The 27,878-nt window shown below is 36.9% G+C and overlaps 3 protein-coding genes across 4 annotated transcripts; 2 read left to right on the top strand and 1 right to left on the bottom strand.

Annotated features, from left to right (window-relative positions):
- On the top strand, positions 1-13,599 carry LOC110441366 (arylsulfatase B-like). 2 transcript variants are annotated; one of them, XM_021484481.1, is made up of 8 exons: positions 1-277; positions 1,184-1,370; positions 3,078-3,265; positions 3,944-4,052; positions 4,261-4,356; positions 7,811-8,057; positions 12,939-13,090; positions 13,304-13,599. In XM_021484481.1, exons 1-8 carry the CDS (start codon positions 38-40, stop codon positions 13,573-13,575), a joined length of 1,491 nt encoding a protein of 496 aa, XP_021340156.1. In that variant the 5' UTR covers positions 1-37; the 3' UTR covers positions 13,576-13,599. The 2 variants fall into 2 exon arrangements, with proteins under 2 accessions (XP_021340156.1, XP_021340157.1); XM_021484482.1 differs by lacking the exon at positions 4,261-4,356.
- Positions 13,302-27,872, bottom strand: LOC110441367 (cyclin-dependent kinase 9-like). Its single transcript, XM_021484483.1, has 5 exons — positions 27,672-27,872; positions 25,167-25,248; positions 22,012-22,102; positions 18,835-19,742; positions 13,302-13,615 (listed from the first exon to the last, which is right to left on the bottom strand). The coding sequence occupies exons 1-4, from the start codon at positions 27,857-27,859 to the stop codon at positions 18,883-18,885; spliced, it is 1,221 nt and encodes a 406-aa protein (XP_021340158.1). The 5' UTR covers positions 27,860-27,872; the 3' UTR covers positions 13,302-13,615; positions 18,835-18,882.
- On the top strand, positions 17,032-17,729 carry LOC110441368. The gene is made up of 2 exons (XM_021484485.1): positions 17,032-17,544; positions 17,629-17,729. The coding sequence occupies exons 1-2, from the start codon at positions 17,056-17,058 to the stop codon at positions 17,704-17,706; spliced, it is 567 nt and encodes a 188-aa protein (XP_021340160.1). The 5' UTR covers positions 17,032-17,055; the 3' UTR covers positions 17,707-17,729.
- Positions 27,873-27,878: the final 6 nt, after the last annotated feature.

Genomic DNA, 27,878 nt, shown 5'->3' with positions numbered 1-27,878 from the left:
TTGCAAAATAGTATACAAAGTCAGTACGGCATATATAATGCATTGGTTTGTCATACACATTTTCGTAATTAGTTTTGCACTGTGTCAGGCAGAAAAACCTAATATTTTATTCATCCTTGCTGATGACTATGGCTACAATGACATCGGGTACCACGGCGCCAACATCAGAACCCCTAACCTGAACCATCTTGCTGACGGAGGTGTCATACTGGAGAACTACTATGTACAGCCCTTGTCAACACCGACACGGAGCCAACTCATGTCGGGCCGTTATCAGGTAGACACCATACAAAGCAGCTACCATACCGCTATCTTTACCTTATTATCGCACAGGCATTTACAGTGTACACATACAGGGTGAAGGCACGGGCAAGTCCGTGGTAACAATTGATACTTCTGTTTTTACATCAAACTACATTTTTTATCATTTCTTCATTTCTTCAAACCTATTGTCCTCTTGCAACGAAAGTTCGAGGAGATATAGGATTACGCCCCTTCTTTGTCATCGCTCTAGCGACTTCATTTTTGGTATGGCAATACCTTGCACAAGTTTGCGTTTCGGGTTTTTATGTTGAAGTTCAAGGTCACAGTTACTATTTTTTAGAAATAAAACTGTATCGCTCTACCGACTACATCACTGAAAGGAATTTCATGAAACTTCATGCAAGTGTTTAGTATGGCAATGCCTTAAACAAGTTCGCGTTTCGTATTTCTACGTTGAAGGTCAAGGTCGCTGTTATTATTTTTAGAAAAACGATGTCATCGCCTTACCAACTTTATTCCTCAATGTGTGATTGCGAGGGGATTTGTATCACTTCGGATGCCTTGTTTAATATACTGACTTACAAAGAGAATAGACAGCATACACTAATCGTTTTAACGTACATACTATTTTGTATGAAAGTCACAAAAGTTCAATGTATATGTATTGAATCAATGTATCATGCATAACGATAATAACTGGGTGCTGTTATAAGCATAATTTCTAGACATCGAAGTTTGTTCAAGTTGTTACATGTACACTGTAATATGAAGTTCGAGTTTGTTTTCACCCAATCTTGAACCTGAACATTTTAAGGTGTCAATATAGATTGATTTTGCATAAAAATGTTATACACCTGTGCTAGATTATTGTGAGTCGTTGTGTGAATATAAAAGATACACAATAAAATTTCTAAACCAGATACATACAGGATTACAACACGCTGACATCACCAACGCCCAGGCGAATGGTCTACCCCTCAACAGTCCCACACTCGCCGACAAACTGAAAGAGGCTGGGTACTCCACGCATGCTGTGGGAAAATGGCACCTTGGCTTCTACAAGGAGAAGTTCCTACCCATGAACAGGGGATTCGATACCCACTATGGTTGGATACATAATATAAATAACATTGCTTTAACATTTATTTATTTTTAAAAAGCAAAAAATCAGCAGAACATGAAAAGATGGACTATTTCAATGAATGTGATACTCGTTGATTCATATATTGCAATATTTTAAAAAAAATGATAACGCTTTAAATATTTTTATTTTCAGTCTGCAATGGCCATACATTAATTACATAATTTAACGTTACACACGATTTGACATAATTTAACGTTACACACGATCAGACATAATTAAACGTTACACACGATCTGACATAATTTAACGTTACACACGTGACAATCTCACATAATTTAACGTTACACACATCTCACATAATTTAACATTACTCACGATCTGACATAATTTAACGTTAATTTAACGTTGCACACGATCTGACATAATTTAACGTTACACACAATCTGACATAATTTAACGTTACACACGATCTGACATAATTTAACGTTACACACAATCTCACATAATTTAACATTACACACAATCCTACATAATTTAACATTACACACAAGTTAACATAATTCAGCATTACACACAATCTAACATAATTTAATATAACACACAATTTAGCATAAATAGAGGTTACACAACGAGTGGTTGTTGAATATGGTATTTATTTCACTCGAGTTAGTTAATTTTCAAAAGTTACAGAAAGACACTCGCTAACTAACGAGAGTGAAATGAATACCATACTCAACAAACACGAGTCGTGTGATCTGTTTCTACCACAATCTCATGAACATACACACATGTGTTTGTTGACAAGGCTGGCGTAGTGATATGACCCATATGTAAAAAGTCACTCATTAATATTCAAAAATGACTTTTTTTTTTACATATTTAATTATTGTCAAAATAAATGTTTCGGCAACAACTTCGTGAAAAAATAAAATAGATAAATGACTTTAAATATTGAGAGTAGCAGTATTGCATTAATTTATATAAATTAACCACGGACTATATGCGCGTAAGCATATCGTACGAAGTCTGCCTCCCGCCAAGTGATGAACCGTTGTGGACGAACTTATCGCTGTAAATATCCAAAACCATAGGCCTACGTTTCTTCGTGACGGTTCTATGGTTGACGATTATAGTGAAAGTTCAGCCATAGTCAGACCGTCTCAATAGCGATAACGGGACGTTGGGAGAACGAAATATTTCCCGACACTCTGACAGATCTTGTTTTGGTTTCACGAACTGGACACGCGACGGTGTGACGTCGAAACGATATCGAGCGTCTGTAGCAATTTTGCCTGTAACTAGCGGTCAAAACCACGTGTGGTATATAACTCATATTCATCTAACAGTCTGCGTGTTTATACAATGACCTGAGAGTGGATTAACACAGCGTATTGTGGTAGGAGTTAACATTAAACACAATCTAACATAATTTAACATTACACATAATCTAACATAATTTAACATTACGCTCATAATTTAACATTACGCACAATCTGACATAATATTTTCTGAACAATAACATTTGTTGAAATGCAAATTTACTTGTGAACAAAATGTGGCGTTGTTGTTATTTTAGAACCATATACATTATAAATGGCCAATACAACTAGTTAATATCGAAAGAATCACCTAATTATTTCGTTGTGGCAAAAAATTGAATTAAAAATGACTCAATCAATAACGGGTATTATAGCATTCTATATGATGCTTTTTTCGTTTCTGCTTTTAGGATTTCTGACAGGAAACGAGGATCATTATAGTCATAAAGCATGTACCTTACTGACGAAGGGACAACCGGATGTTTGTGGCACTGATTTCCGGGATGGGCTTGACCCCTCAAATCACACCGGCACCTACTCGACCGAGCTATATAGAGACCGGGTACTGGATATCGTCAGCAAACATAACACGTCTAAGGTCACGTATATGGCTTTACATAACACATAGTACTGTGATATTGATTGTATATGTACATATGTTTATCATTGTATCTTATTGTACATTGTACAAGTCTAGATTCTGCATCTGGTTGTGTCTAGATTCTTTCAGACCAGATGATGCGTCATGGTTTCATTTGATGAAATGTTTGTCACACAACAACTAGACTCACAGGAGATGTCATTTGAAGGTTTTGAACTCCATGACCCTTTATATCTCCGCTCCCATGGGGGTTCATTCTCTTCTTGAGTACATATTCCAATGCCCACTATCTAAGGATCAATATGAAATATGAGTCTATATTCAAAAATATTATGGATTAAGACACATAGAGACACAAGATGCCGTTTGAAGGTTTTGCACTAAGCGAGACCTTAGGGTCCCAGCTCCTCCGCTTTTTGGTAGTCAGCCTTTTCTTGTGTTTAGATTCTGATCCCAATTACAGGTTGAAAACGTTTCAGAAAAATCAGACAAACGTAATCGAAATTATGAATGTTGATATACATGCAAGCATGACGCATGAAAAGCGAGCGCCAGAGGTCAACTGAGTGACATAATGACCTCAAATGGGTTATTTTGCTTACATGTTTAATACAATGTATATAAAATATAAACAATATGAGAACCATGCATAGCTATTGTTATGTATGGTTACAGCCTCTGTTCGTGTACCTCGCACTGCAAGCCGTTCACACACCACTCCAGGTCCCAAAACAGTACCTTACAGGATTATCCTACCTCTGGGGGCCACGCAAAATGTACGGAGGTATGTACAGGCAGCGCAATAATGTTGTACTATCATATGTTTTACGTCACAATAAATAGCAATGACATTATTTAAAGTCTATTCGTTTATTTGATATTTAGAGTATCAACACTGAGTTGTAGTCATGTCATTTGTTGGAATAACACTGTAGTATTACTCGATGTCCTTATATAATTGCGGAACAGTATAGTTTATTTTATCGCGAAAGGAATGGTAGTTGCTATGGACCAAGCTATTGGGAAGATTGTGTCAGCTTTCCAGGATAAGGGAGTATGGAACAACACACTGTTGGTATTTTCTACGGGTATGTATCCAACATTTTTTTCAGACACATTTTTAATTTAAGCATAACCAGCTAGGAGCATGCATATAAACTATCGATCATGACAAGCACCTTGCAATTATCTCAACGTTTAAGTGAACTACCTTATTGACTGTTCAAAGGTTATACGGAATTCAACGTTCGTGGGGCAGGTTAAAGTTGGACAGTTATTCGTTATTCGTTATTCAAAAATTTACAGAAAAATGCTATAAAATGGATGCCGGTGCACAGTTTTTGAAAGATTGCACGTACAGGGGGTGTCAACGACAGTATGCACACCGAGTTTCATTGAGATTGAAAAGGGAATTCACCCCGAGCTAGGACCAGGAACATTGAATTTGAACAAAATCTCAATTTTGACAATTTTCGTGTATAGGGTCCAAGAGGGTCTAGAAACCGTACCGGTGCACAACCTTTTAAATTTTACACGTATAGGGGGTGCCAATGACAGTCTTCACGACGAGTTTCTTTAAGATTGAAATAGGAACTCACACCGAGCTAGGACCAGGAACATTGAATTTGAACAAAATCACGTCCTGTAATGGTCACGGTATACAGTCCCGTCCTGTAATCTTCACAATGTACAGTCCCGTCCGGTTATCGTCACAATGTACAGTCCCGTCCGGTTATCGTCACAATGTACAGTCCCGTCAGGTTATCGTCACAATGTACAGTCCCGTCAGGTAATCATCACAGAGTACAGTCCCGTCCTGTAATCGTCACATTGTACAGTCCCGTCCGGTAATCGTCACAACGTACAGTCCCGTCAGGTAATCATCACAGAGTACAGTCCCGTCCTGTAATCGTCACATTGTACAGTCCCGTCCGGTAATCGTCACAACGTACAGTCCCGTCAGGTAATCATCACAGAGTACAGTCCCGTCCTGTAATCGTCACATTGTACAGTCCCGTCCGGTAATCGTCACAACGTACAGTCCCGTCAGGTAATCATCACAGAGTACAGTCCCGTCCTGTAATCGTCACATTGTACAGTCCCGTCCGGTAATCGTCACAACGTACAGTCCCGTCAGGTAATCATCACAGAGTACAGTCCCGTCCTGTAATCGTCACATTGTACAGTCCCGTCCGGTTATCGTCACAACGTACAGTCCCGTCAGGTAATCATCACAGAGTACAGTCCCGTCCTGTAATCGTCACATTGTACAGTCCCGTCCGGTAATCGTCACAACGTACAGTCCCGTCAGGTAATCATCACAGAGTACAGTCCCGTCCTGTAATCGTCACATTGTACAGTCCCGTCCGGTAATCGTCACAACGTACAGTCCCGTCCGGTAATCGTCACAACGTACAGTCCCGTCAGGTAATCGGCACATTGTACAGTCCCGCCCTATAATCGTCACACTGTACAGTCCCGCCCTATAATCGGCACACTGCAGTCCCGCCCTATAATCGTAACACTGTACAGTCACGTCCTATAAATCGTCACACTAGATAGTTTCGCCCTATAATCGTCACACTGTACAGTCCCGCCCTATACTCGTCATACACATAAGTAGTTAATTATAAAATTAGCAACTGTACATGAAGCCACAGTGGCAAAGGCGTCCACTATCTACTATCTACTATCTACAATCACTAGCCCTCTGTCACTGGGTTGTTGGTTCGAGGCCTACGTGGGGCATTTGCCAGTACTGGCCAAGGGTCAATAATTTTTTCTCCCAGTACTCTGGTTTACCCCCACCACCAAAACCTGGCTCGTCCTTAATTGACCACAGCTGTTAAGGTGGCTCCACACATCGTCATTAGCGTTCATTTTCGTGACGTACTTCCGGAAAAAGTACAGCTCGGACTCAATTATCTTGATCGAAATGTGCATGTACACCGTGTCGTCATTTCCGTATTGCGTATCGGGCATTCAATATCGTAGAAACGGTCAAACCGATCGGACCACTGCTGTTCGTTATTAAATAAGGTCGGACCTAGTAATCTGATGCTGCTTTCAGGCGAGCTATGAGAAAGCCTTGCAAGGCCTGCATACACATTTGCAGGTCCGCCAGGAGTTATACCCGAAATTGTTACATTTATAAACGGTCAAACCGGTTGTTCCGCATAAACGAACAGGCCCCTGGTAAACAATAGTACATGTACACGTGCGTGCCGATAATATGTTAACACCCGATATCGAGATTTTACCTGGAAATGTATAATCACACGTACTTCATGAATAAAGCTTTCCAATTCATAGACATAAACAGACTCACGGGAAGACAGAGACATGAGACCAGACGCCCTCAAGAAGGTCATATAGGAAACACATGGAATGCGGACGTACCAACCTTACATGTGTGCATATCACGTGCTTACACGAGTTCATAAGCTCGAGGTCGTTACGATTTTCGCTGTTAAGGGAGTTTCGCTCTGTCGATTAAATCGTGTTTACAAATGTAGTCTACTTACTCTGTGAAAATAATGTTTTGTAAAATATCAAGAAACCTATGAAATGCATGTGTGAGTGCACGTGAGAACGGCATACCATGCGATAGCCTCTTAATTGTCACATATGTACCTGACATGTAATTATAAATATACCGTGAGTTAGCGGACTGTTGAATGATGTCCAAAGTGTACATGACTGAGGGTAATTTGGTTCCATTAAAGAACAATAAATTGATAATTTTGATATCATATTTTTGATTTATTTCCATCATTTTTGTTATATGTAAACAGAGACAACTGACCTGTCATTGTGTAAATGTCATCCCTCTGCAAAATGTTCCGATTTTTTTCAAGGAAGATAACTCTCACCTGGATCAAAGTGATTGTAAAATGTAAAATAAATTAACTATAAAGCCATTGTGTATATTTTGTTCAATTTCCCACTCTATATGTATAGATCTGTGTGTCCTGTTTGCTTTTAGCTTGTAGATAATCACTTTTATCCGTACAAATTCAATAAAAAACACTTTGTGTAACATGTGTTACATATTTTGCGATAAATAAAATATTTGTAGGGTTAATTAGAAATGCTTCTTTTCCTTTTTTTATTGTTGTTATTGTTCCGAACAATGCCACACCCAAAAAAAAAAACGGAAAATATTAAAATTGACGAAAATTCAATTTTTTGATATTTTTTCCAAAAAAGTTCCCAAACTATCGGAATGTTTAGATTTTCATAAAATTAACTCTACATAGTTGCATTACCATTATTTGAAAGTTTCAACGAATTTTGCTGGTTAATTGCGAAAGTGTGGAGCCACCTTAATAGGATGTAAAACACAAACATACGGAAAGTAAAGTTGGACAGTTATTCGTTATTCCGAATAACGAATAACGAATAACTGTCCAACTTTACCTTGCCCGTTCGTGGTGCATTTTGTCACTATACCCAGAAAGCACCTGCACAAAGTGTGTTTATGGATATTAAGCTATGCATTAAAATGCATAAATGATTAATTGATAAATTGGTATGTTTAAGATAACGGTGGTCTAGTAAAGCATGGAGGAGGTAGTAACTGGCCACTGAGAGGTTTCAAGGGCTCGCTTTGGGAGGGTGGAATCAGAGGGGTGGCGTTCGTCCATGGCAGCATACTTGGGCGGAGTCAGGTTGTTTCCAAAGAGCTAATGCACGTATCCGATTGGTACCCAACGTTGGTGGGCGTGGCAGGTGGTTCACTAAATGGTACACAGCCATTGGATGGCATTGACCAGTGGAAAACATTAAGGTAAGACTTGTCGGAATCACTCTGACTTCAAAGGAAAATGTGCTGTGTGCTATAACCTCACTGTAAAATGCTTTCTTGAGGAGACCCGTACCACTGCAAAATAAATTGTAACTTTGCAATGAAAACTGCTTTTCCCGTGATAACTATAACTATATAAACAAAACAAAAAACAGTGTTCTGAGTGTACAAATAGACCAGGATTTGGGCCATTGATCACTGATCATTATAACCATCTGAGCTGGTCGATGATAGTAAACTGGTCCACACTACAGTTGTATCTAGAGAAACTAGTGTTCTGCCTGTAGTGGGACAGGGACCCTTAATGTATCTATGATCCATTATATCACATTGTATTACCTGAATATCTATGATCCATTATATCGCATTGTATTGCCTGAATTTATCATTAAAGCACACTATTGTTGCGTCAATATATATGTACATAATATGGTATAAACTGGGCCCCGTCTCCAGAAATTGATTACCTGAATATCTATGATCCATTATACCACATTGTATTACCTGAATATCTATGATCCATTAGATCACATTGTATTACCTGAATATCTATCATCCATTATATCACATTGTATTACCTGAATTTATCATAAAAGCAGCACACTATTGTGTATCTATGATCCATTATATCACATTTTATTACCTGAATATCTATGATCCATTATACCACATTGTATTACCTGAATATCTATGAACCATTATATCACATTGTATTACCTGAATTTATCAGAAAAGCACACTATTGTGTATCTATGATTCATTATATCACATTGTATTACCTGAATTTATCATAAAAGCAAACTATTGTATATCTATGATCCATTATATCACATTGTATTGCCTTAATTTATCATTAAAGCACACTATTGTTGCATCAATATATATCTACATAATATGGTATAAACTGGGCCCCGTCTCCAGAAATTGATTACCTGAATATCTATGATCCATTATACCACATTGTATTACCTGAATATCTATGATGCATTATATCACATTGTATTACCTGAATTTATCATTAAAGCACACTATTGTTTCTCTAGGATCCATTATATCACATTGTATTGCCTTAATTTATCATTAAAGCACACTATTGTGTATCTATGATGCATTATATCACATTGTATTACCTGAATTTATCATTAAAGCACACTATTGTTTCTCTAGGATCCATTATATCACATTGTATTGCCTTAATTTATCATTAAAGCACACTATTGTTTCTCTAGGATCCATTATATCACATTGTATTGCCTGAATATCTATGATCCATTATATCACATTTTATTACCTGAATATCTATGATCCATTATCTCACATTGTATTACCTGAATATCTATGATCCTTTATATCACATTGTATTACCTGAATATCTAGGATCCATTATATCACATTGTATTGCCTGAATATCTATGATCCATTATATCACATTATATTGCCTGAATTTATCATTAAAGCACACTATTGTGTATCTATGATGCATTATATCACATTGTATTACCTGAATTTATCAGAAAAGCACACTATTGTGTATCTATGATCCATTATATCACATTTTATTACCTGAATATCTATGATCCATTATCTCACATTGTATTACCTGAATATCTATGAACCATTATATCACATTGTATTACCTGAATTTATCAGAAAAGCACACTATTGTGTATCTATGATTCATTATATCACATTGTATTACCTGAATATCTATGATCCATTATACTGTATCACATTGTATTGCCTGAATTTATCATTAAAGCACACTATTGTTGCATCAATATATATGTACATAATATGGTATAAACTGGGCCCCGTCTCCAGAAATTGAATTATTTAGGGGGAAAAATGTAACTTATAATTTTGATCATTTGGATGTCTGATTATAGACAATTAGCAACACCCCGGGAGCATTAATGGTTCTCATTACCAAAGGCTGGTCAGCATCTATCTGTTATTGCTTCCACTCCCTTTTCTGAGTACACACTGGTTGAACTAGTAAATAATGGGCTTTTACATTGATATACGTTTAGGTTAGCTTATTCTGTCGTGTTTCTTACGACATACTGTTGATGCAAACATAATACAGTATTTTTAACCACTTTGTACATTTTTCATGCTAACTACTGGGTATAACAAGAGCTCCAATGGGCCTGCATCGCTCACCTGGTATTAATCTCACACCTGCAACCTTAAAAGTGGATTAAGATAAAGCAACAGGCAAAAATATCAGTGTCTTCACTCAGTCATTCAAAAGAAGCTAAAAGATTCAAACACATTTGACCCCTGTGGGCCAGGTGAGCTAAAAACTATATATGTAGCCCTTCATCCACAAGCATGTTACTGGCCAGTTTATGCCATGGCGCGGCGTCTGTCGTCCGTCCGTCTGTCCGTCCGGCGTCCGTCAACTTTTCCTTTAAACGACTTCTTGTGAAGAATGGAAACTCCTAGAGTCAAAGCTGATAGCTTCCTTGGTAAAAGCCAGACAAAGTTTGATAACAAAAATGACCTTGACCTAGTTTCAAGGTCACGGGGCTAAGAATTGTCAAACACTTCAAACAACTTCTCCTAAAGAACTGAAAGGTATAGAATCTTAATATTTGACTGGTAGCTTCCTGGGATGGAGCCCGAAAATTAATCTACTTTCAGGGTCACAGGGATCAAATTATCAAAAACTACAAATGACTTATTTTTAAGAACTTAAAGGTATAGAACCGATGGACGCGACACCATGGAATAATCTCACTTGACCCTTAGTGCCAGGTGAGCTAAAAAAAACTATACAGGCCCTAATCAAAACATGTTACTGGCCATTTTTCAACACTCTGTGCCTCACGGTTATACAGAAGATGTCGCTTAAAGGTTTAAAAACATATTTGCCCCTGTGACCTTGAATAGGAGTCAAGGTCATTCATTTGAACAAATTTATTTGCCCTTCATTCCATCATATTATGGACCGTAAAGTAAAAAGTTGACGTTGGACGTTGGACGGACGACGGACGCCGTATCACGGCATAAGCTCACTGGTCCTTCGGACTAGGCTAGCTAAAAACTGATTCAAAAAGACATCATGGCAGTTTTATTTACCCTCAACATCCTTGTAAATACACAGTTTTTATATCTGTCTGAGTAATTTATCAAAGCTAATCAATGGTGACCCAACAACCACAGATAAAATTCCATCAGAGCGTTTTGTACAGTTTATGAAAACAAAGGGGGCTATCTCAAAAGTCAACTTTTTTCTACTTCCAGTTGGTTAATTTTGACAACTCTTTCTTAGTTTGGTCGATTTCTGAATAATTAAGATTTCTTAATGATTTGGAAATAGCTTCATCCATGTTCAGGGAATATCCAACGTTATAAATCAGACCCTATAATGTCTAGCCAAGACCATATGAACGCAGCTAAAGAAACCCCCTCTTGCCCAATCCCCCCACTCCATCAACCACCTGTGAACCCAGGGTAATAAAATTCTGGTCACATCCAAATCAGCATGATCTCAGTAATATGAGACTGGGCTTGACCTTTCTGCACTCAGCACTATTCCGGGAGTACTTTTCCAGATTTGACCAGGCCCTTCGTTCTAAACTAGGTAGAGACAAATATAAGCTAGTAGTAAAATGCAGTTTAGAAATTCTTCATAAAACTAAGGGGCTGGTAGCCAGTCTAAACATGGTATACCACAATCCCATACAGGTGAATTGAACAAATGTTACAACAACTTACACCTCAATGTCGGCCATGCTGTTTTGTTTGTACTTTACTGTCAGCTTTACAACGAAAACAAATGTGTTACGCTGCTAAATGGCATACATGAAATCAATAACTTAAAACCTTCAATGGTTTTTCGAGCATTGATATCTTAAGGTTATGTCATGTGAAACAAATATTACTGTTAAACCATGAGTATCAATGACTCGTTAATATGAAGACTAACTCATTCGCCCCTGAAGACGCATTTAAACTCTTCCAATTCAAAGGCTGGAATAGTTCATTATGAAATTTCTGGGTTGAATGAGTTAATGATATATGACAACTTAACTATGTCACAGAACTCCTTTCAAAACGAGTTCCAAACTACGAAAACTATCAAATATCTTTAATTTGATAATACTATTCAGCTAATTCATCGATTCCTTCAAAATATACGCAAGAAACAAAATTAATTTTGAATTAACTTATTAAAGATATTATCAGTATCCTTGTGGAGACTGTGATTATATTCGTGAAATATGAGACGCGTACGCAGGAAACTTCCGCTCAGTCAAATATTCGCCCTTCACTGGTAAAACCTACTACATGTATATATACTATGTGTATTCAACCGGTGTTAATCTCACCCTCACATATGATCACCATATAGGGAATGCTGCGTACTTATTATTCGCCGTCGTTAAAATTCGCCCTTATTGCGGAGGGCGAAAAGAGCGAACTTTAAATTGTGGCGAAAATTTCCCAGTATGCAGTACTAATAGAATTAACGAAAAGTACATCTTTTACATTATTTTATTCTGCATTTTGGATGATAATCCAGGTTTTTAATACCAATACCTATTTTTTTGGTTTAGTACAAACACGTCTTTCATTGATTCCTTATTTTCACACTTGAAAAATATGGTCAAAAGGCGATAAACAAATCCGAAATTCTGTCAGCTGAAATCAGTAACGATATACATGTTTGTATTTGGAAAATCAGTAAAAATGTTTGCTTTCTATATCGATTATTTTCATTTCTGAACGTTTTTCTAGTGAATACATTCAACGCAATACCTTTTATTCAACACCTGCTTGTCTCGAAGACTATCATCAATGTTCGTTCAAATAAACACATTTTATACATGTAATTCAACGTCATTAATTATGTAGCAATGGAAATATCAGCCCCAGAGATATTCTTCTGCACAACATCGACCCTCGCACACACCCTATAGGAGAGAGGGTGTATAATGACACGTTTGACACCAGAGTGAGGGCAGCACTCAGATGGAAGAACTGGAAAATCCTAACAGGCAATCCGGGTGAGAAACATGTTGATTTTGGATCACTACTTCAATACAATTTCTCTAAAATGATCTGAAACTGAAATGCGTTTCATTTGGATTATGATTTGTCTGCTTTGTAGTTCAATGGCGGTAATCTACGAACTTCACAACTAATAATTCACAGTATGTTTTTGCGTTATCAACTGGAGAAATCAAACAGTTATCAAAGCAATATGTTCCCATATATAGGTAATGGTAGCTGGGTGGCCGGGGAATGTGCTGGTCTGGAAACAAAACGTGGCAGCGGTGGCGAGCCGTCGAAAAATCTGTGGTTATTTGACCTAAGCAAAGACCCCAATGAAATGGATGATCTATGTGATGTATACCCCGACATAACGAGGAAGCTGTTGGGTATGTTGGACCAAATCAACAGTACTGCCGTACCATGTATCTTCCCAGATCCAGATCCCAAGGCTGACCCCGCACTTCATGGAGGATTCTGGGGACCTTGGGTATCGTAGCGTGGGTTGTTTTCAGTCCAGAGACTGCAATTACACCTTACTACAAAAATAAAATACCGATATACAACAAAGAATGTGTTTCATTAATGTGTATGTTATATCGCGAAATAAAATATACGTATGTGTTTATGCAAACTTGCATTAAAGCTATTTCTAACAATTCCTATGACTACTGTATAACGGGAATTTTTCGCCTTTTTCGCCCTCTGGATTGGGAGCGAATTCATCATAACAGCGAACAACGTAATAAATGTGAATGGCGAATTCAATCCCTACACACTTAAACATTATCTGTTTTACAATAGCCATGACAACATTAGAAAGTTATTTTGTTTATTTTAAGTTTATTCAAAATTCTCTGGACATGTTGTCACCAAACTTCTTTTGATTCTGGGAAACGGCCCTATCATTATTTAGTTCTTATGATCATATGACATTTAACAAAAAGACAGAGTCACTAGAAACACGATTCCTCGCGGCAGTTTTAATATGGTTGTTATGACTATCAATAAGTGACTAAGGTTCAATATTTCCAGGAAGTGGGATGTGGTTGAGATGTTATGAAATACTTCCACTCTTGTGTAAAGAAACTTGGGTCGGATATTGAAGTTTCTGTTGTAGAACAGAACTTCGCATAGATCTACAGCTACAGAAAACATAACGAAAAAATAACAAGAGGCCCATGGGCCTAGACGGTCACATGAGTCCTACAGTATTTATTATTGTTGTTAACTTAAGTTTGTTAGGACCATGAGCTGATCATTCCTAGACCGAGTTTCAGTTAAATCGGCCTATTAGAACTTGTTTTTAAGTTTGAAATACTTTTTTCAAAATGGCGGCCGTGTCGGCCATATTGGATTTCTGATCGACCCGAACAATAACAACACTTTGTCAGGACCATGAGTCGATCATTCCTACAAAGTTTCAGTTCAATCGGCCCAGTAGAACTTGACTTTAAGTTTGAAATAGTTTTTCAAAATGGTGGCCATGGCGGCCATATTGGGTTTCTGATACACCCGAAAAATAACAACACTTTGTCAGGACCATGAGTTGATAATTCCTACAAAGTTTCAGTTCAATTTGCTCAGCAAAACTTGACTTTAATTTTGAAATAGTTTTTCAAAATGGCGGCCATGGCGCCCATATTTGATTTCTGATCGACTTGAGCTTAAGCTCAGGTGACCTAAAAATGTTGGTATTATCACCGAAATGATGTTGACAAAAGCTATGTGGACATTAAAATAATTTGGTGTTACTTGTTTAGAGATAAGAAATAATAGGGCGGTACGATAAATACTTCATAGTCCTGCATTAATGACCAAGGGAAGGTACTACAAGATCATTTTAATTGCAACCGGCAACATGTCTTTCGTGTCTTTTTGACTTGAAATATGGCTCCAAAAAACTGGCCATGGTTTCACATCGGGATTGAAGGACAATTTTCAGTGTTCATGCAGGTATGAAAGCTGGCTATATGCATATTCCATATCGTAAATATGACACGCAAAACAAATAAAAAAGCACGTGTATCTTGTGTTCAGGGACAACAAATACGTTATGTAGCCTGCAGTTATCCCCGACAATCACTGGGTGGTTTTTTTTGCCAAATCCACGACACCAAAAATCACCTGCATCATAAACGCATCTTTTTAGGTTTTACGCCAAATTATGACGTCACCATCAATGCGACACTAACATTTGTAACTTTTCGGCAGGGAATCGAAAGTGTCTCGGAAGTTTCATTACCTGCTAAATCCAAACCATAGTTAAAGTAACACCTGTAAGCTAGACACACAACTAACAAGATGGTGACAAAGATGGAATCAACAACGGTTATTGAAAAGTGGTTAACAACGTTTATTCCAAAACATCCAATTAATGGAATAGTGAGCGAAGTCATAATGTGTAATAACTCTAGTTCAATGAAATAATAGAAGAATTAATTACAAAACTAACAATAGGTTGGTCATTATAATAACTTGTAGCACCATTAATAGGCTAGCAGTGGTATCGGGTGTATTAACACCCTGTCATAGCATTAACTCATACAACGAGGTTAAATCATTCTCATATCTTGAGGTATTGAATATCATAATTATATACATTTGTCAGAATGAATGAATAACGATTTTAAATAGAGCAGCACTTAATCTGCTATATGCACACTTTGTGTATGCTTGTATACAGTGTATTCAATCAGTATTGATTTCCTGTATATGACTTGCCGATGTGCAACATCATCGAGGCACTTTATAAACCTGCAGACAAGCAAGTGGTAAGCGATTATATTGTAAATTTACAAATATGATGTTACATGTAGGAAACATGATTTTGAAAAGCTCCTGTAAATGTTAAACTGCACTCAATGTGTAGGGTTACAAAACCATAATTCTGAAGAGAGTTGCGGAAATAATTGAATAACGCTTAAATTATTACCATGGTATATAGAACTAAAGCTATGAAAAGAACGCATTTTTCTTTCATTTCATTTAAATTGAAACAAATAATTTTCAATAACTCAAACTTTTAAGAAAGTCTAAAGATGTCAGTACAATCAAGATTGAGTGTGTGGAAAGATATATGAATCAAGAATTACTTTTCACAAAATGCCTCACAGTTATATCAATGTTGGCCTTTGACCTTTTAACTAGACCAACGAATGTTATCCTGTGGAGTTCCAATGTCTTGAGAAGAGCGATACCCCACAGATGGCCAGTCAGACCGACGGTTGGTGGGGCATAATAGACTGGTTTGAATTCACTAATTAAATATGTGAGGATTCAATAACACTATTATAATCTTGTATCATTTGGATTATTGCCCCTTTATAGCAATGATTACGACATTTGGAAAAAGGGATATATCTCCTTGAATGACAAATGAAATAGAAAAATATCTTTGTATTTTAGAAATCAAAAATTGACTAGGAAGATCAAATGAATTACAAAACATGGAATATGAAATATTTAAGAGGAATGTAAAGAATTCAATTTAAGAATGTTTCTGAAAAATAATAGATTTGTGACAATCACAGGCATTTCAATATATGTCTCATACAATAAAAATCATTTCAACTGTCAATACTACTACATGAATCCTAAACAATATGGCTTCTTTCACATGTAGATATTTAAAAGTTAAAAAAAATATGAAGAAACTTTCAACCAAAATATCACATAATTTCAACAAAGTGGCCATCTTGGCTTCAAATGAAAACTAAACATACCAACTTAGTTCTTATCAATAATTCAACAAAAACAAATAACATTCAATATTTCCTTACATGTGTACAGAACTTAATTCTATCAAAAAATATTATTACATTTAATTCATTAAATCCAAATGATTTTACAAAAAAACTTTCCTGAGTTTTCCTAGTTTTGTAGCAAATCTGAGACCAAGTAAAATAAGAAAAAATACTACAGCTTCACCATAAAAACAATAAATCTGAGTAAATCGATATGTAAAGACACAGGAAACATGAAAAAACCCACGATCCAACTAGAGGCGAAACCATGCACTCTGGAACAATCCACGATCCAACTAGAGGCGAAACCATGCGCTCTGGAACAATCCACCATCCAACTAGAGGCGAAAACATGCACTCTGGAACAATCCACCATTCAACTAGAGGCAAAACCATGCACTCTGGAAAAATCCACCATCCAACTAGAGGCGAAACCATGCACCCTGGAACAACCCACGATCCAACTAGAGGCGAAACCATGCGCTCTGGAACAATCCACCATCCAACTAGAGGCAAAACCATGCACTCTGGAACAATCCACCATCCAACTAGAGGCAAAACCATGCACTCTGGAACAATCCACCATTCAACTAGAGGCAAAACCATGCACTCTGGAACAATCCACCATCCAACTAGAGGCAAAACCATGCACTCTGGAACAATCCACCATTCAACTAGAGGCAAAACCATGCACTCTGGAACAATCCACCATCCAACTAGAGGCAAAACCATGCACTCTGGAACAACCCACCATCCAACTAGAGGCAAAACCATGCACCCTGGAACAACCCACCATCCAACTAGAGGCGAAACCATGCACTCTGGAACAATCCACTATTCCACCCATCAAACCAAGTAAACTGTGTATGTCACTTAAAATCTAATATGAACCCGTAATTAGTCAAACTTTGGCATGGAAACTTTCAATCTCCAACAGCATACAAAATGTAACTCAAACACACTCATATTTAATCATAAAATTATCAGTACGAAATATAGCCCCTCACCAGAAGAAAAGCCTGCCATGAGATGAGGTTGTTATTTTCATCAAGACATATTTGGTTAGCATGCACCGTTGAAAGTGAAGAAGTAATTGGGCAATAATTCCAGAAATTGAAAGGCACCAGCATCAGCAAATATCATCCCCAGACTACTAAGAAATAACACCCTATTATAAATGTATCCACGGACATCACCATCAGCAAGTATCACCGGAAAGTGTCATAAGGCAATACAGAAAATATCCAAATAATGTGTTGATGCTGTGGTATCATATCTCAAACTTTCCCTTTCCATTATTGTATAGGAACCAACTGAAATCCCATTCCATATATTGAACTATGGAGATGTAGACGAGAGGGTGATAATCTATGACTTTCGCTTGGCGAAAATAACATCATCTGGTCATGAACATATCATCGACTGGATCATTTGTCTTTAATTTCGGTCCAGTTTGGTTGATGGAACTAAAAAAAATGTATTAGCCAGTCCAGGTGGATCATGACCAACTTGAATCACCACTTGGTAAGGTCTATCATGAGAAGATGATTTGTGCAAAATCTGGTCAAAATCAGTCTGATGGAAGTTAATTAAAATACCAACAAGTTTAACAATTCAAATGGTGCTCATCTTGGAAAATATCACAACATGCATATGCATTGGTCAAGATCATGTTGATTAACTGTACTGAAACTGGTGAAGATTGGTCAGATGAAACTTTCGAAGAGGATAAAATTAACTCAGCTGATATTTAGGCTAGAGTGCTCAACTGGTTTTTAAATTGCACAAAACAATATCACCTTTTGATCAGTGCCATTCAAAGACTATGTGTGAGTGGCTTGACCAAAATCATATTGCTTTTTCTTGAGTAGTTAAGAATTTGACACTGGGGAACGATGCACAGATAATAATTACCATATACTTATCTCACACATTTGCACCAGCTGAGCTAAAAATCAGCAAAAAATAATGTAGACTGTTATACTTGTGAGAATGTGAAAATTATACAAAACCTATTGTTGCTTCAAACTAGTACATGTAGACAATCCATGCCCATCACATCAGTAGACTTGGTCAAAGTGCTGGTCATTGTTATGTACAGGACGATGCATGTTTGCCTGGTTGGGATTGGGGCGATGTCCTTGTTGAACCCCTCTCCGAGGTGGAGCCAGGTATTCAAACATGGAGGTTGTATGTTTAGACAAGGTTTCGGCCAGGTCTATTGGTTCTGGTTCTGTCCAGAAGAAATCATGATTCAGTGCAGTGTCTGCATCATACCTCTTTGAAGGGTCAAGTACCAGCAGTTTGTCAATGAGGTCAAGAGCATATTGGTCTTTAACGTAAGCTTTCAGTCTGTCCTTAACTTTGCGTTTTTGACCAGTGGGCAGTTCCATCTGAGTAAACAGGTCATACTTGTCCACATTGGGCCACACATCAGTGGTAATAGAACCACACAGCTGGCAAATCAAGAACATCTGATTCTGTTCAGTCTTTCCCTGCATGATTGGTGTGCGTGTCCACAGCTCCGCCATAATGCATCCTGCACCCCACAGGTCTATGATCGGCCCATAATTTCTCTCCCCTAGCAACAACTCTGGAGGACGGTACCACAAGGTCACCACCCTATTGGTGTACTTATTCTGAGCACTACGTTGGGGTTTGCTCCATGCACGAGCAAGGCCAAAATCTGCCAGCTTTAGCACACCATGTTTAGTAATGAGTATATTTGCAGCTTTCAAGTCTCTGTGTAAAATCTTGTTTTCATGAATGAAGTACAGACCATTCAGTAACTGTTGCATGATCTTCTTTATTTCACCTAGACTGAATCGGACATGTGTGTTGCTGAGGAGACCTGCTAGGTCGTGCTCAGCAAAATCAGACACCATGTAGAATGTACTCATCCCTCTGTTATATGGTGTGGCTGGAGAGAAGAAAAGAAGGTTAAGAAAGCATACTACAAAATTATAGCCTTTTGGCAAGGTCAATAGAACCATGGTTCAACCGAAATCAAAAAGCTATAATAATTTTACTATAAAGTGATATTTTTCTAATACCATGGAACGTAACTGTATAAACTGAACAAGAGGCCCAAGGGCCTTACTGGTCATCTGAGTTATATTATAGGTACTGGTAGCTCAATTTTATTGTTAAGATTTGATGTGGAAATCAACATGCAAACAGAGTGAAATACAATACTTGTCATGTCACTAAAGGATTTAAGAACTTTAAAAGCTATTCAAATAAATTCTTTTGCAATTGAGAAATATGATGTCTATTATTAAGTAGCCAGTTTTCCAACCCCTTGGATAGGTCAGGATCTTGGTTGATTTCAATTTCATCATAACTGTTCCAACCAAATTTGAATTATCTCTTGCTGAAATTGACAAGATATAGTCAGAAGTGTTATTTCTCTTTATAAACCAAGGAAAACAGCTGACTAAGGAGTAATAAAACTAACAATTTATATTTTCCCCTTTTTGGCCCCTTCCCTCCTGCCCCTGGGGCAAGGACGGATCTTATATTTTCATATTTCTGTCCATGAAGTGTATTTGTTTGTAAAACATCTAAGTCTGATGAAGAATTTTTTAACTTTTATCATTTTCCCCATTCTGGCCCCACCCCTCCAGCTTCTGGGAATAGGGCAGAATCTTATTTACTCATACTATCTAATTGCCATCTGGCACCATAATCATTCCAACCAAGTTTGAATAATTTCCTGCTGAAAATTCACAAAATATAAACTTGAGTCAACTCCCCATTGGAGAATTGATGGCCCAGGGGTATTGAATTTTACAATTTACATAAAGCCTTTGATGGCCATGGTCTTTCCATCCATGCAGAGAAATTTACTGTAGTACCTCAGAGTCTGGAGAAGAAGACTTTTGAAATACCAATTAATTTTCCATTTGGGACCCCGCCCTGGCCCCTACATTTGTACAATTTTGTAGCCTCATCTACCAAGAATTATTCTGAGCAAGTTTAAAAAATTCCATCATCCAGTTCATGAGAAGAAGTTAAAACTGTAAAAAGTTTACACACGACGATAGATAGAAATTACAGCGATCAGAACAGGTCACTTGAGCAAATTAGGTCAGGTGACCTAAAAACATTGTAAAAGAAAACATGCCGAAATCATTAATTAAAGCACCACAAAATCAAATATATTTGTACATACATGTCTGAAATATATATCCAATTCTTAAATCTAGAAATTTCAAAATGTCAGAACACTTCCTTACTTGTCTATTTTGTAATTGATTGCTCCATGTTTGATAATGGAGGTAATTCAGATTTTTTATATCTATTTGTGCTTTTTTTTTAAACAGACAGTCAATATCATTTTTTTTCAGGAATCATGTGACACAATTCCTTCAATCAGGAGGGGTGACAAAATAAATGATTTTATAATAAAAATTTAAAATCAGGAAATATTCATTATTCTCCCACAACCATTATAGGTTTCCACATGCTCAATGCATTGAATAAACATGCTAGAATTTGGCAAACTAGTTTTGTTTACCCTCTGGTTGGAAAGACCTTGGGTGTTATTTTATTGGTCAATGCTAAAATTATGACATGAAAAAGTGCTTTGCATTGTCATCTTCCACTGTGATGTCGTAATTCATGGCAACTGTTTCCCCAAATAGAAACAGAAATAATGTATTTCAAAGGGAAACATATGGTTTTCTAGATAAAATATGGATGTATGGTAGAAAAAGATCCCAGAACTTGTGATTGCTAATTATCATGTTTATCTAATTCTCATTAATAAAATTTTAAATTGTTTAAGACATGTATCAGTAAATATTTTGTGTTTATGCAATTTGAAAATTAATTACATGTTACTTGAGCTAGCTTTGAGTAAAGATTGAGCTATATTTCACATTGTTTAAACTATAGATAAGTCACACACTCACAGACTTATTCACAGCCTTTTGATATAGTACAACGAACCCTTAATGCAAGACTATCCCAACACTACTTGGAAAACCAAGATATTTCACAGCAACTCACAAGATTTCACATCAGACAACTCAATCTTGTAAAAAGTTACTGTAAAGGTTTGTTTTCTTGCAGGGTTTTAATGATTTTCATTATTTTGGTTTTAATATTTTTTGCACAAAAATAATATCCTGTATAAGTAATGCATTGAGTTATTCTTTCTTGGATTGTATACACGAAGCACCTACCTCTTGTTCTGCAAATTTCTACCAAATTCAGGACATTCTCGTGTCTGAGTAGCTGAAGTATTTTGATTTCTCTCAAAGCAGTAATAGGAAACTGAAATAACAATGAATTTTTGCAAAATACAAAAATATGCAAAATAACCAATCAGCAACATGTTTTGTACAACATCTTCCCAGGGCAATGTATACTCACTTCTAGCTTGTTTTAATAGGTTGTTGAAGTTATGATTATCTACATTTATAATGACAGTGTGGTAATCGTGCCAAACACCAGGAAATTCTGATAATAAGTTGCTCGGTGTACATTTGTAGGTATTACGTGTACTTCCATGATATGAATTTGTGTATTGCTGATATTACTTTTTCTATACTGCAATGCCTGTAAAATCCCCAACAAGCATGCAATACAAACGATTTATATTACTTTTATCAGAGGTTGTAGAGGAACGTTGAATAAGGACTAAACTTGATTTTTTTTTTATAAAATGACATGCTCCCTCTTTGGTGTAAATAAAGGTAAACACAAAGTTTAATCACATAAATGGATTCAAACACAAAGTTCAATCACATAAATGGAATAAAACACAAAGTTTAACCACACACATGCATCCTCAAAATTCCAGGGGTTACGCTCACTTACATTCTCTTCACACCTGGAATATGTTGTGACAATAATGAAGGTACAAAGTCAGCTACTTGATCGACTTTTGGGATGAAAAAGTTGTTCAAAAACTGACAAATCCCTAAGCTGATACCTGTCGTTTTAAGATTACAGAGGAGTCGGACACGATTTCAAAGTAGGTCAGTTTTACCATTATTTGTTTATGCTGCCCCACTAATTAGATGTACATCCAATGATGAAACTAGTCTAGTTGTTATTATCCACAAGATGGCAAATAGTCTTCAATTTTTTGACGACATATTTCAGGGATGCAGAAAATGTAAGTGAGCATATACCCTAAAATGTCAAGTCTGCATACATAGAGCTAAACACAAAGTCTAACATAAGTTAGTGAAGCATGCTAGTCATAGTGAAGATGAGTTTGATGACTAGCACTTGTAGTACCAGAGAAATGGAGCTAAAACAAAGTGAACAAGGATGTTCAAGGATTGACAGGTGGACAGATACAAGGGCAGGTTAACATAAAGATTGCATATCATAATAATAATTGGAGGTCCTTATGTAGGTCGTCTCAAAGCGGTTCACAAATTATTATCCGTGGTTATAGGGCCTTTGCAACCAGCCAATACCTTTCTCAACTCCCTGGGGAGCATACAGCCAGAGCTGCCATTTCGGCGCTAACAGCTAGCATCCAACAATTCTAACACTACCCAACCACATACTCATTTACAGCTGAGTAGACTGGAACAAGCGGAGTAAAGTATCTTGCTCAATGATACAACACATTGCCGTTCTGTGGCGCGAACCTGCAACCCTTCGGTCACGAGCCCGGCGTCCTACCACTGGACTACCTTGCATGCCCCATCTCTGCAGGCTTAAAAATAACTGTGAAACATATACATTGTACATGTATATGCACATGCACCTGCTTAAATGAAAATAAAGGTAAAAGCACTATTAAACTGAAGAAATAGAGCTAAATGCAAAGCCTGACCAGAAGTTATGCTAGTGAAACAGAAAATAGGTCACAGTGACCTAAATTTGAAATGCTGCTGTAGTTCTCCTCATACATACAAGGAACTTTATGACTTTTTGACTTCCAGCATGAAGAGAAATGAAATAAAGTGCAAAGTCTGACCAAACTCATCGCAGAAATAAAATGTAAGTTACAGTAACCTACATTTGATACTTCTCCAAATCTATTACTGTATGAAGTTTGATAAATGTGACTTTTAGGGAAATAGAGCTAATTGCAAAGTGTAATCAAAGTGTGTGAATCAGAAAATATAGGTAACAGTGATCTACATTTGACATACTGTATTGCTATTTAACTCCTCTAAATGTATATGCACATAAAGTCTGATAAATGTCAGATTTCTTGTATTTGAGTAAAGTGTAAAGTCGAAGATGTTTTAAGGACCATTTTTTTGAAAAAGGTAAACACTGCTAAATGCCTCGCCACTGTGTTGCAGGCCGGGGTATTAAAAAACAAGGTTACCGCGAGCGGTATATAATACGCCCATCACACATTGAATGAGCAGTTGTTTGTATGATTGAAATATATGAAGTATTTGTGAGTAATTGATATTAAAAGAGAAATCATTCAACATAACTGGTAGATCAATGAGTGCAATACAACATCATGGAACACATGCATCGCATTAATGAAACCAAGGGGAATAACTCCAATAATTACGGTCGGATAATGGCGGTTATCGAACTTGTCCGAGGTTTCATGGTAATTAACCTTGTTGTGAAGTTTGAAGTTAATCCGTTAATAATTACTCGAGATATCGAGCGGACACTGTTTCGGCAAGTCCATAAAGGGGCATAACTCCACAAATTATGGTCGGATAATGGCGGTTATCGAACTTGTTCGAGGTTTCATGGTAATTAACCTTGTTGTGAAGTTTAAAGTTAATCCGTTAATAATTACTTGAGATATCGAGCGGACACTGTTTCGGCAAGTCCATAAAGGGGCATAACTCCACAAATTATGGTCGAATAATGGCGGTTATCGAACTTCTCCGAGCATTCATGGTAATTAACCTTGTTGTGAAGTTTAAAGTTAATCCGTTAATAACTACTCGAGATATCGAACGGACACTGTTTCGGCAAGTCCATAAAGGGCCATAACTCCACAAATTATGATCGGATAATGGCGGTTATCGAACTTGTCCGGGCTTTCATGGGAATTAACCTTGTTGTGAAGTTTAAAGTTAATCCGTTAATAACTACTCGAGATATCGAGCGGACATCGTTCGCATGCCGCCCACCCGCCCGCTCACGTGATAACATAATGCGTCCCCGTCTTCGACAGACGTATAAAAATTAAATTACATAATTAAAATGTAGAAATATTAGTTTGTATTCCCTAATTATCTATTTAGCCCATTGGACCACTCCATTTGCACCAACCACTGACCTACTGGCAAATCATAAACCGATCCGACACCTATTATATGATGTACAACGAGATTATGTCTTACCCACAAGTCATTATCCTTTTCTAAAATAACAAATCAGGATTACTTACCCCTTCTTTCTCATTTTCCATCAACACTTTTTTCATGGCCACAAGTTTTTTGGTTTTCCTATCTCTGGCTTTAAACACCTCTCTGTAATAAGAATTATACTTTTATTTAGGCATCATACTTAACCATGAAGTACAAATTGTTTAGTTAGTTACCTTTGATCATTCATTTGATTCTTCATATGAACAAACTTGATAGCCCTTCATCCATGCATGCTTCAGAAAAAATATCGAGGCCCTGGACACATGGGCCCCAGGTATGACATTGAAAAAAGGCTAAGGTCATTCACTTATACAGATTTGTTAGTCCTTTATAACCAAGCATGTCTTTTGCCAAATATCATGAATCTATGCATATTAGCTATTTAGAAGAAGTTGTTTTAAGGTTTGAACACATTGGACACTTGTGACCTTGAAAGAGTATCAAGGTCATTCATTTTGACACATTTGATAGTCTTTCAACCCTGCATGCTACTGCCTTTTTCATAACATTAAGACCTTAGGTTTCTTGGCTATTCAGAAGAAATTTTTCAAGTTTATAATAGATTTGACACCTAGTGACATTAATAGAGGATGAAGGTCATTCATTTTAGCCAACATAGTAACCCTTAAATCCATCTCAACATGCTACAAGCCAAATATCATGACCCTTAAGGCCCCTTGGTTATTCATTATTTTATTTTTTTTATATATATTTGACACTTTTGACCATATGACCTTGAAAGGGTCAAGGTCATTCCTTTGTTACATTGGTAGCTTTCCATTTAAGCAAGCTGCACATCAAATGTCAAGACTCTAAATTCCTTGATTCTATAGAAGTAAGTTGAACACATTTGACCACTGTGACCTTAAAGAGGTCAACATATTTCAGAACAAATGTAAAAGACATTCAATGGCTCTTCATCCAAACTACAGGAAAAATAACACGACTTAAATTTGCATTGTTCTGTAAAACAAAGTTGTCTTAATGATTTGAAACCTTTGACCTTGAAAGCGGAGCAAGATTAGTCACTAGAACATTTTAATAGCACTCCATATGCGTCCAAACTATATGCCAAATGTCACGACTCCAGGCATTATGTTTCTGTAGAAGATTTTAGTTTTACTCATACTCGACATTATGACATTGAAGACGTCAGAGATCATTCCTTGGAACAAATTTGATAACCCTTCGCATTTGATAGTACCATGCACACATATCAAGGTACTCTGTTTATGCCAAATATCATTACTCTTACCACAGTTAATTCAGAAACAAATGTTGAAGTATTTAACACCTAATTCCTGTAGTGTGTTAAAATCATGTATCATTCTAAATCTTCTGAAAAATCAGCAGTTCTGCAAGTAAACAGGCTATTTAATTTATTCAGCTGAATTGAATAATATCAGCTTGCAGGCACTTAATTTTGTGCCATGTAATCTCAAAATGTTTGTAAATGTACTTCACATTTGGAGTTCCTGCAGAATTCTTTTTCTGTTTTATTTTAAACATTTGTCAAATGACATGGACAATTAACCATCTTCCGATTCAAAGTTTAGTGATTATTCAATTTAGAAACATTTGTCTCTGTATAATCAACCTAACAAAGGGAAAAAAGTGAAGTAAAAAAATAACAATTCTTTGTTACTATTTTCCTCAAGGTCCTGTTACTATGGTGCCTGTGACAAACCCTTTTTTCAAGTACTGTATGTATTTGGTAATGGGTTACAATGCCTAAATCTAGTTTTCATAAAATCTTGGAAAGGGAGGTAGGTGTACAATGTATAGTACGACTTGTTATGAACACTGGTGTAGCTCAGTTGTTTGAAGCATCTGTCTAGAGTTAGGTCCTAGATTCAATTTCCAATCTGACCCTGTTGCATGTATTTTATATGAGACCTCACCTGACATGTGTAATAATGAAACTGCCAGACAAGAATTAGAACTGGGATCTTCAAACTCTAAACAAATGGAAGTCAATTTGTACTACATTCCTCTGAACACCTCTTGTGAAAATGTACTGACCCCAGATTTTCTAGTCATGCCAAACATGATAGAGAATTAAAACTTGCCACATTATAACCTCCATTTTTCTGAACTCCACTACAGCCAAGATACTTACTCCCACACCAAAGAGAGGGGACTAAGCCAGAGTTTCCTCTGGCCCGACACCAGGCTTCATCAGAAAAATGGAGGGGATCGACGCACACCATTTGTGATATTAGGAAATATAGTACTTTCCTTCTATTGGGCATCAATATTTACACATTACATCTCTAGCACACACACAAGCATACACACAAGTATAATAACAGTAATACAAAAGAAAATACCTATAATATGCTTAAAAAATAAATATTTGTTTTGTATTACCGTTATTATTCATTATTGACAGAACTGCAGGCTCCTGTGTTGATACGCTAAACATTCAGGTAAATAAGAAAACACCAATGGCATATGGTCTATACATATATAAGTTTTTGATGACCATGCTGTGTTTTATGAATTTATTTGGTAAAATTGCGTACCCGAAAGTACCTTGTCCAATTTTCGTCAGTTTTTCGTATTTGCTCTCTTCTGGAATAAATTGAAAGTTTAAGTCTTCGTATTTAATGCTTGTGGACCCATTAGCAACACGAGGGGAGTTGTTACGTTTTGTTGTAGCAGAAGGAACCGAAGGAACCGGTATCTGAGGAAGGCTTGACGGCTGCTCCATTTTTACCTTACACCGGAAC

The sequence above is a fragment of the Mizuhopecten yessoensis genome, unplaced genomic scaffold (genome assembly GCF_002113885.1).
Source record: "Mizuhopecten yessoensis strain PY_sf001 unplaced genomic scaffold, ASM211388v2 scaffold715907, whole genome shotgun sequence".
In the NCBI taxonomy this organism is placed as follows: domain Eukaryota; kingdom Metazoa; phylum Mollusca; class Bivalvia; order Pectinida; family Pectinidae; genus Mizuhopecten; species Mizuhopecten yessoensis.
This window is presented reverse-complemented; position numbering and strand designations above follow the sequence as displayed.

Bases quoted from the DNA above. Each gene is read 5' to 3' on its own strand.
- LOC110441366 (XM_021484481.1), top strand. From the start codon at position 38: ATGCATTGGTTTGTCATACACATTTTCGTAATTAGTTTTGCACTGTGT. The intron at 278-1,183 runs GTAGACACCATA...TTTCTAAACCAG, and splicing joins TCATGTCGGGCCGTTATCAG to ATACATACAGGATTACAACA. The intron at 4,053-4,260 runs GTATGTACAGGC...TTATCGCGAAAG, and splicing joins GCCACGCAAAATGTACGGAG to GAATGGTAGTTGCTATGGAC.
- LOC110441368 (XM_021484485.1), top strand. From the start codon at position 17,056: ATGAAAAAACCCACGATCCAACTAGAGGCGAAACCATGCACTCTGGAA. The intron at 17,545-17,628 runs GCAAAACCATGC...ATCCAACTAGAG, and splicing joins AATCCACCATCCAACTAGAG to GCGAAACCATGCACTCTGGA.
- LOC110441367 (XM_021484483.1), bottom strand. From the start codon at position 27,859: ATGGAGCAGCCGTCAAGCCTTCCTCAGATACCGGTTCCTTCGGTTCCT. The intron at 25,249-27,671 runs GTACGCAATTTT...TTCTTATTACAG, and splicing joins ATTGGACAAGGTACTTTCGG to AGAGGTGTTTAAAGCCAGAG. The intron at 22,103-25,166 runs GTAAGTAATCCT...TTGTTATTTCAG, and splicing joins TGGAAAATGAGAAAGAAGGG to TTTCCTATTACTGCTTTGAG.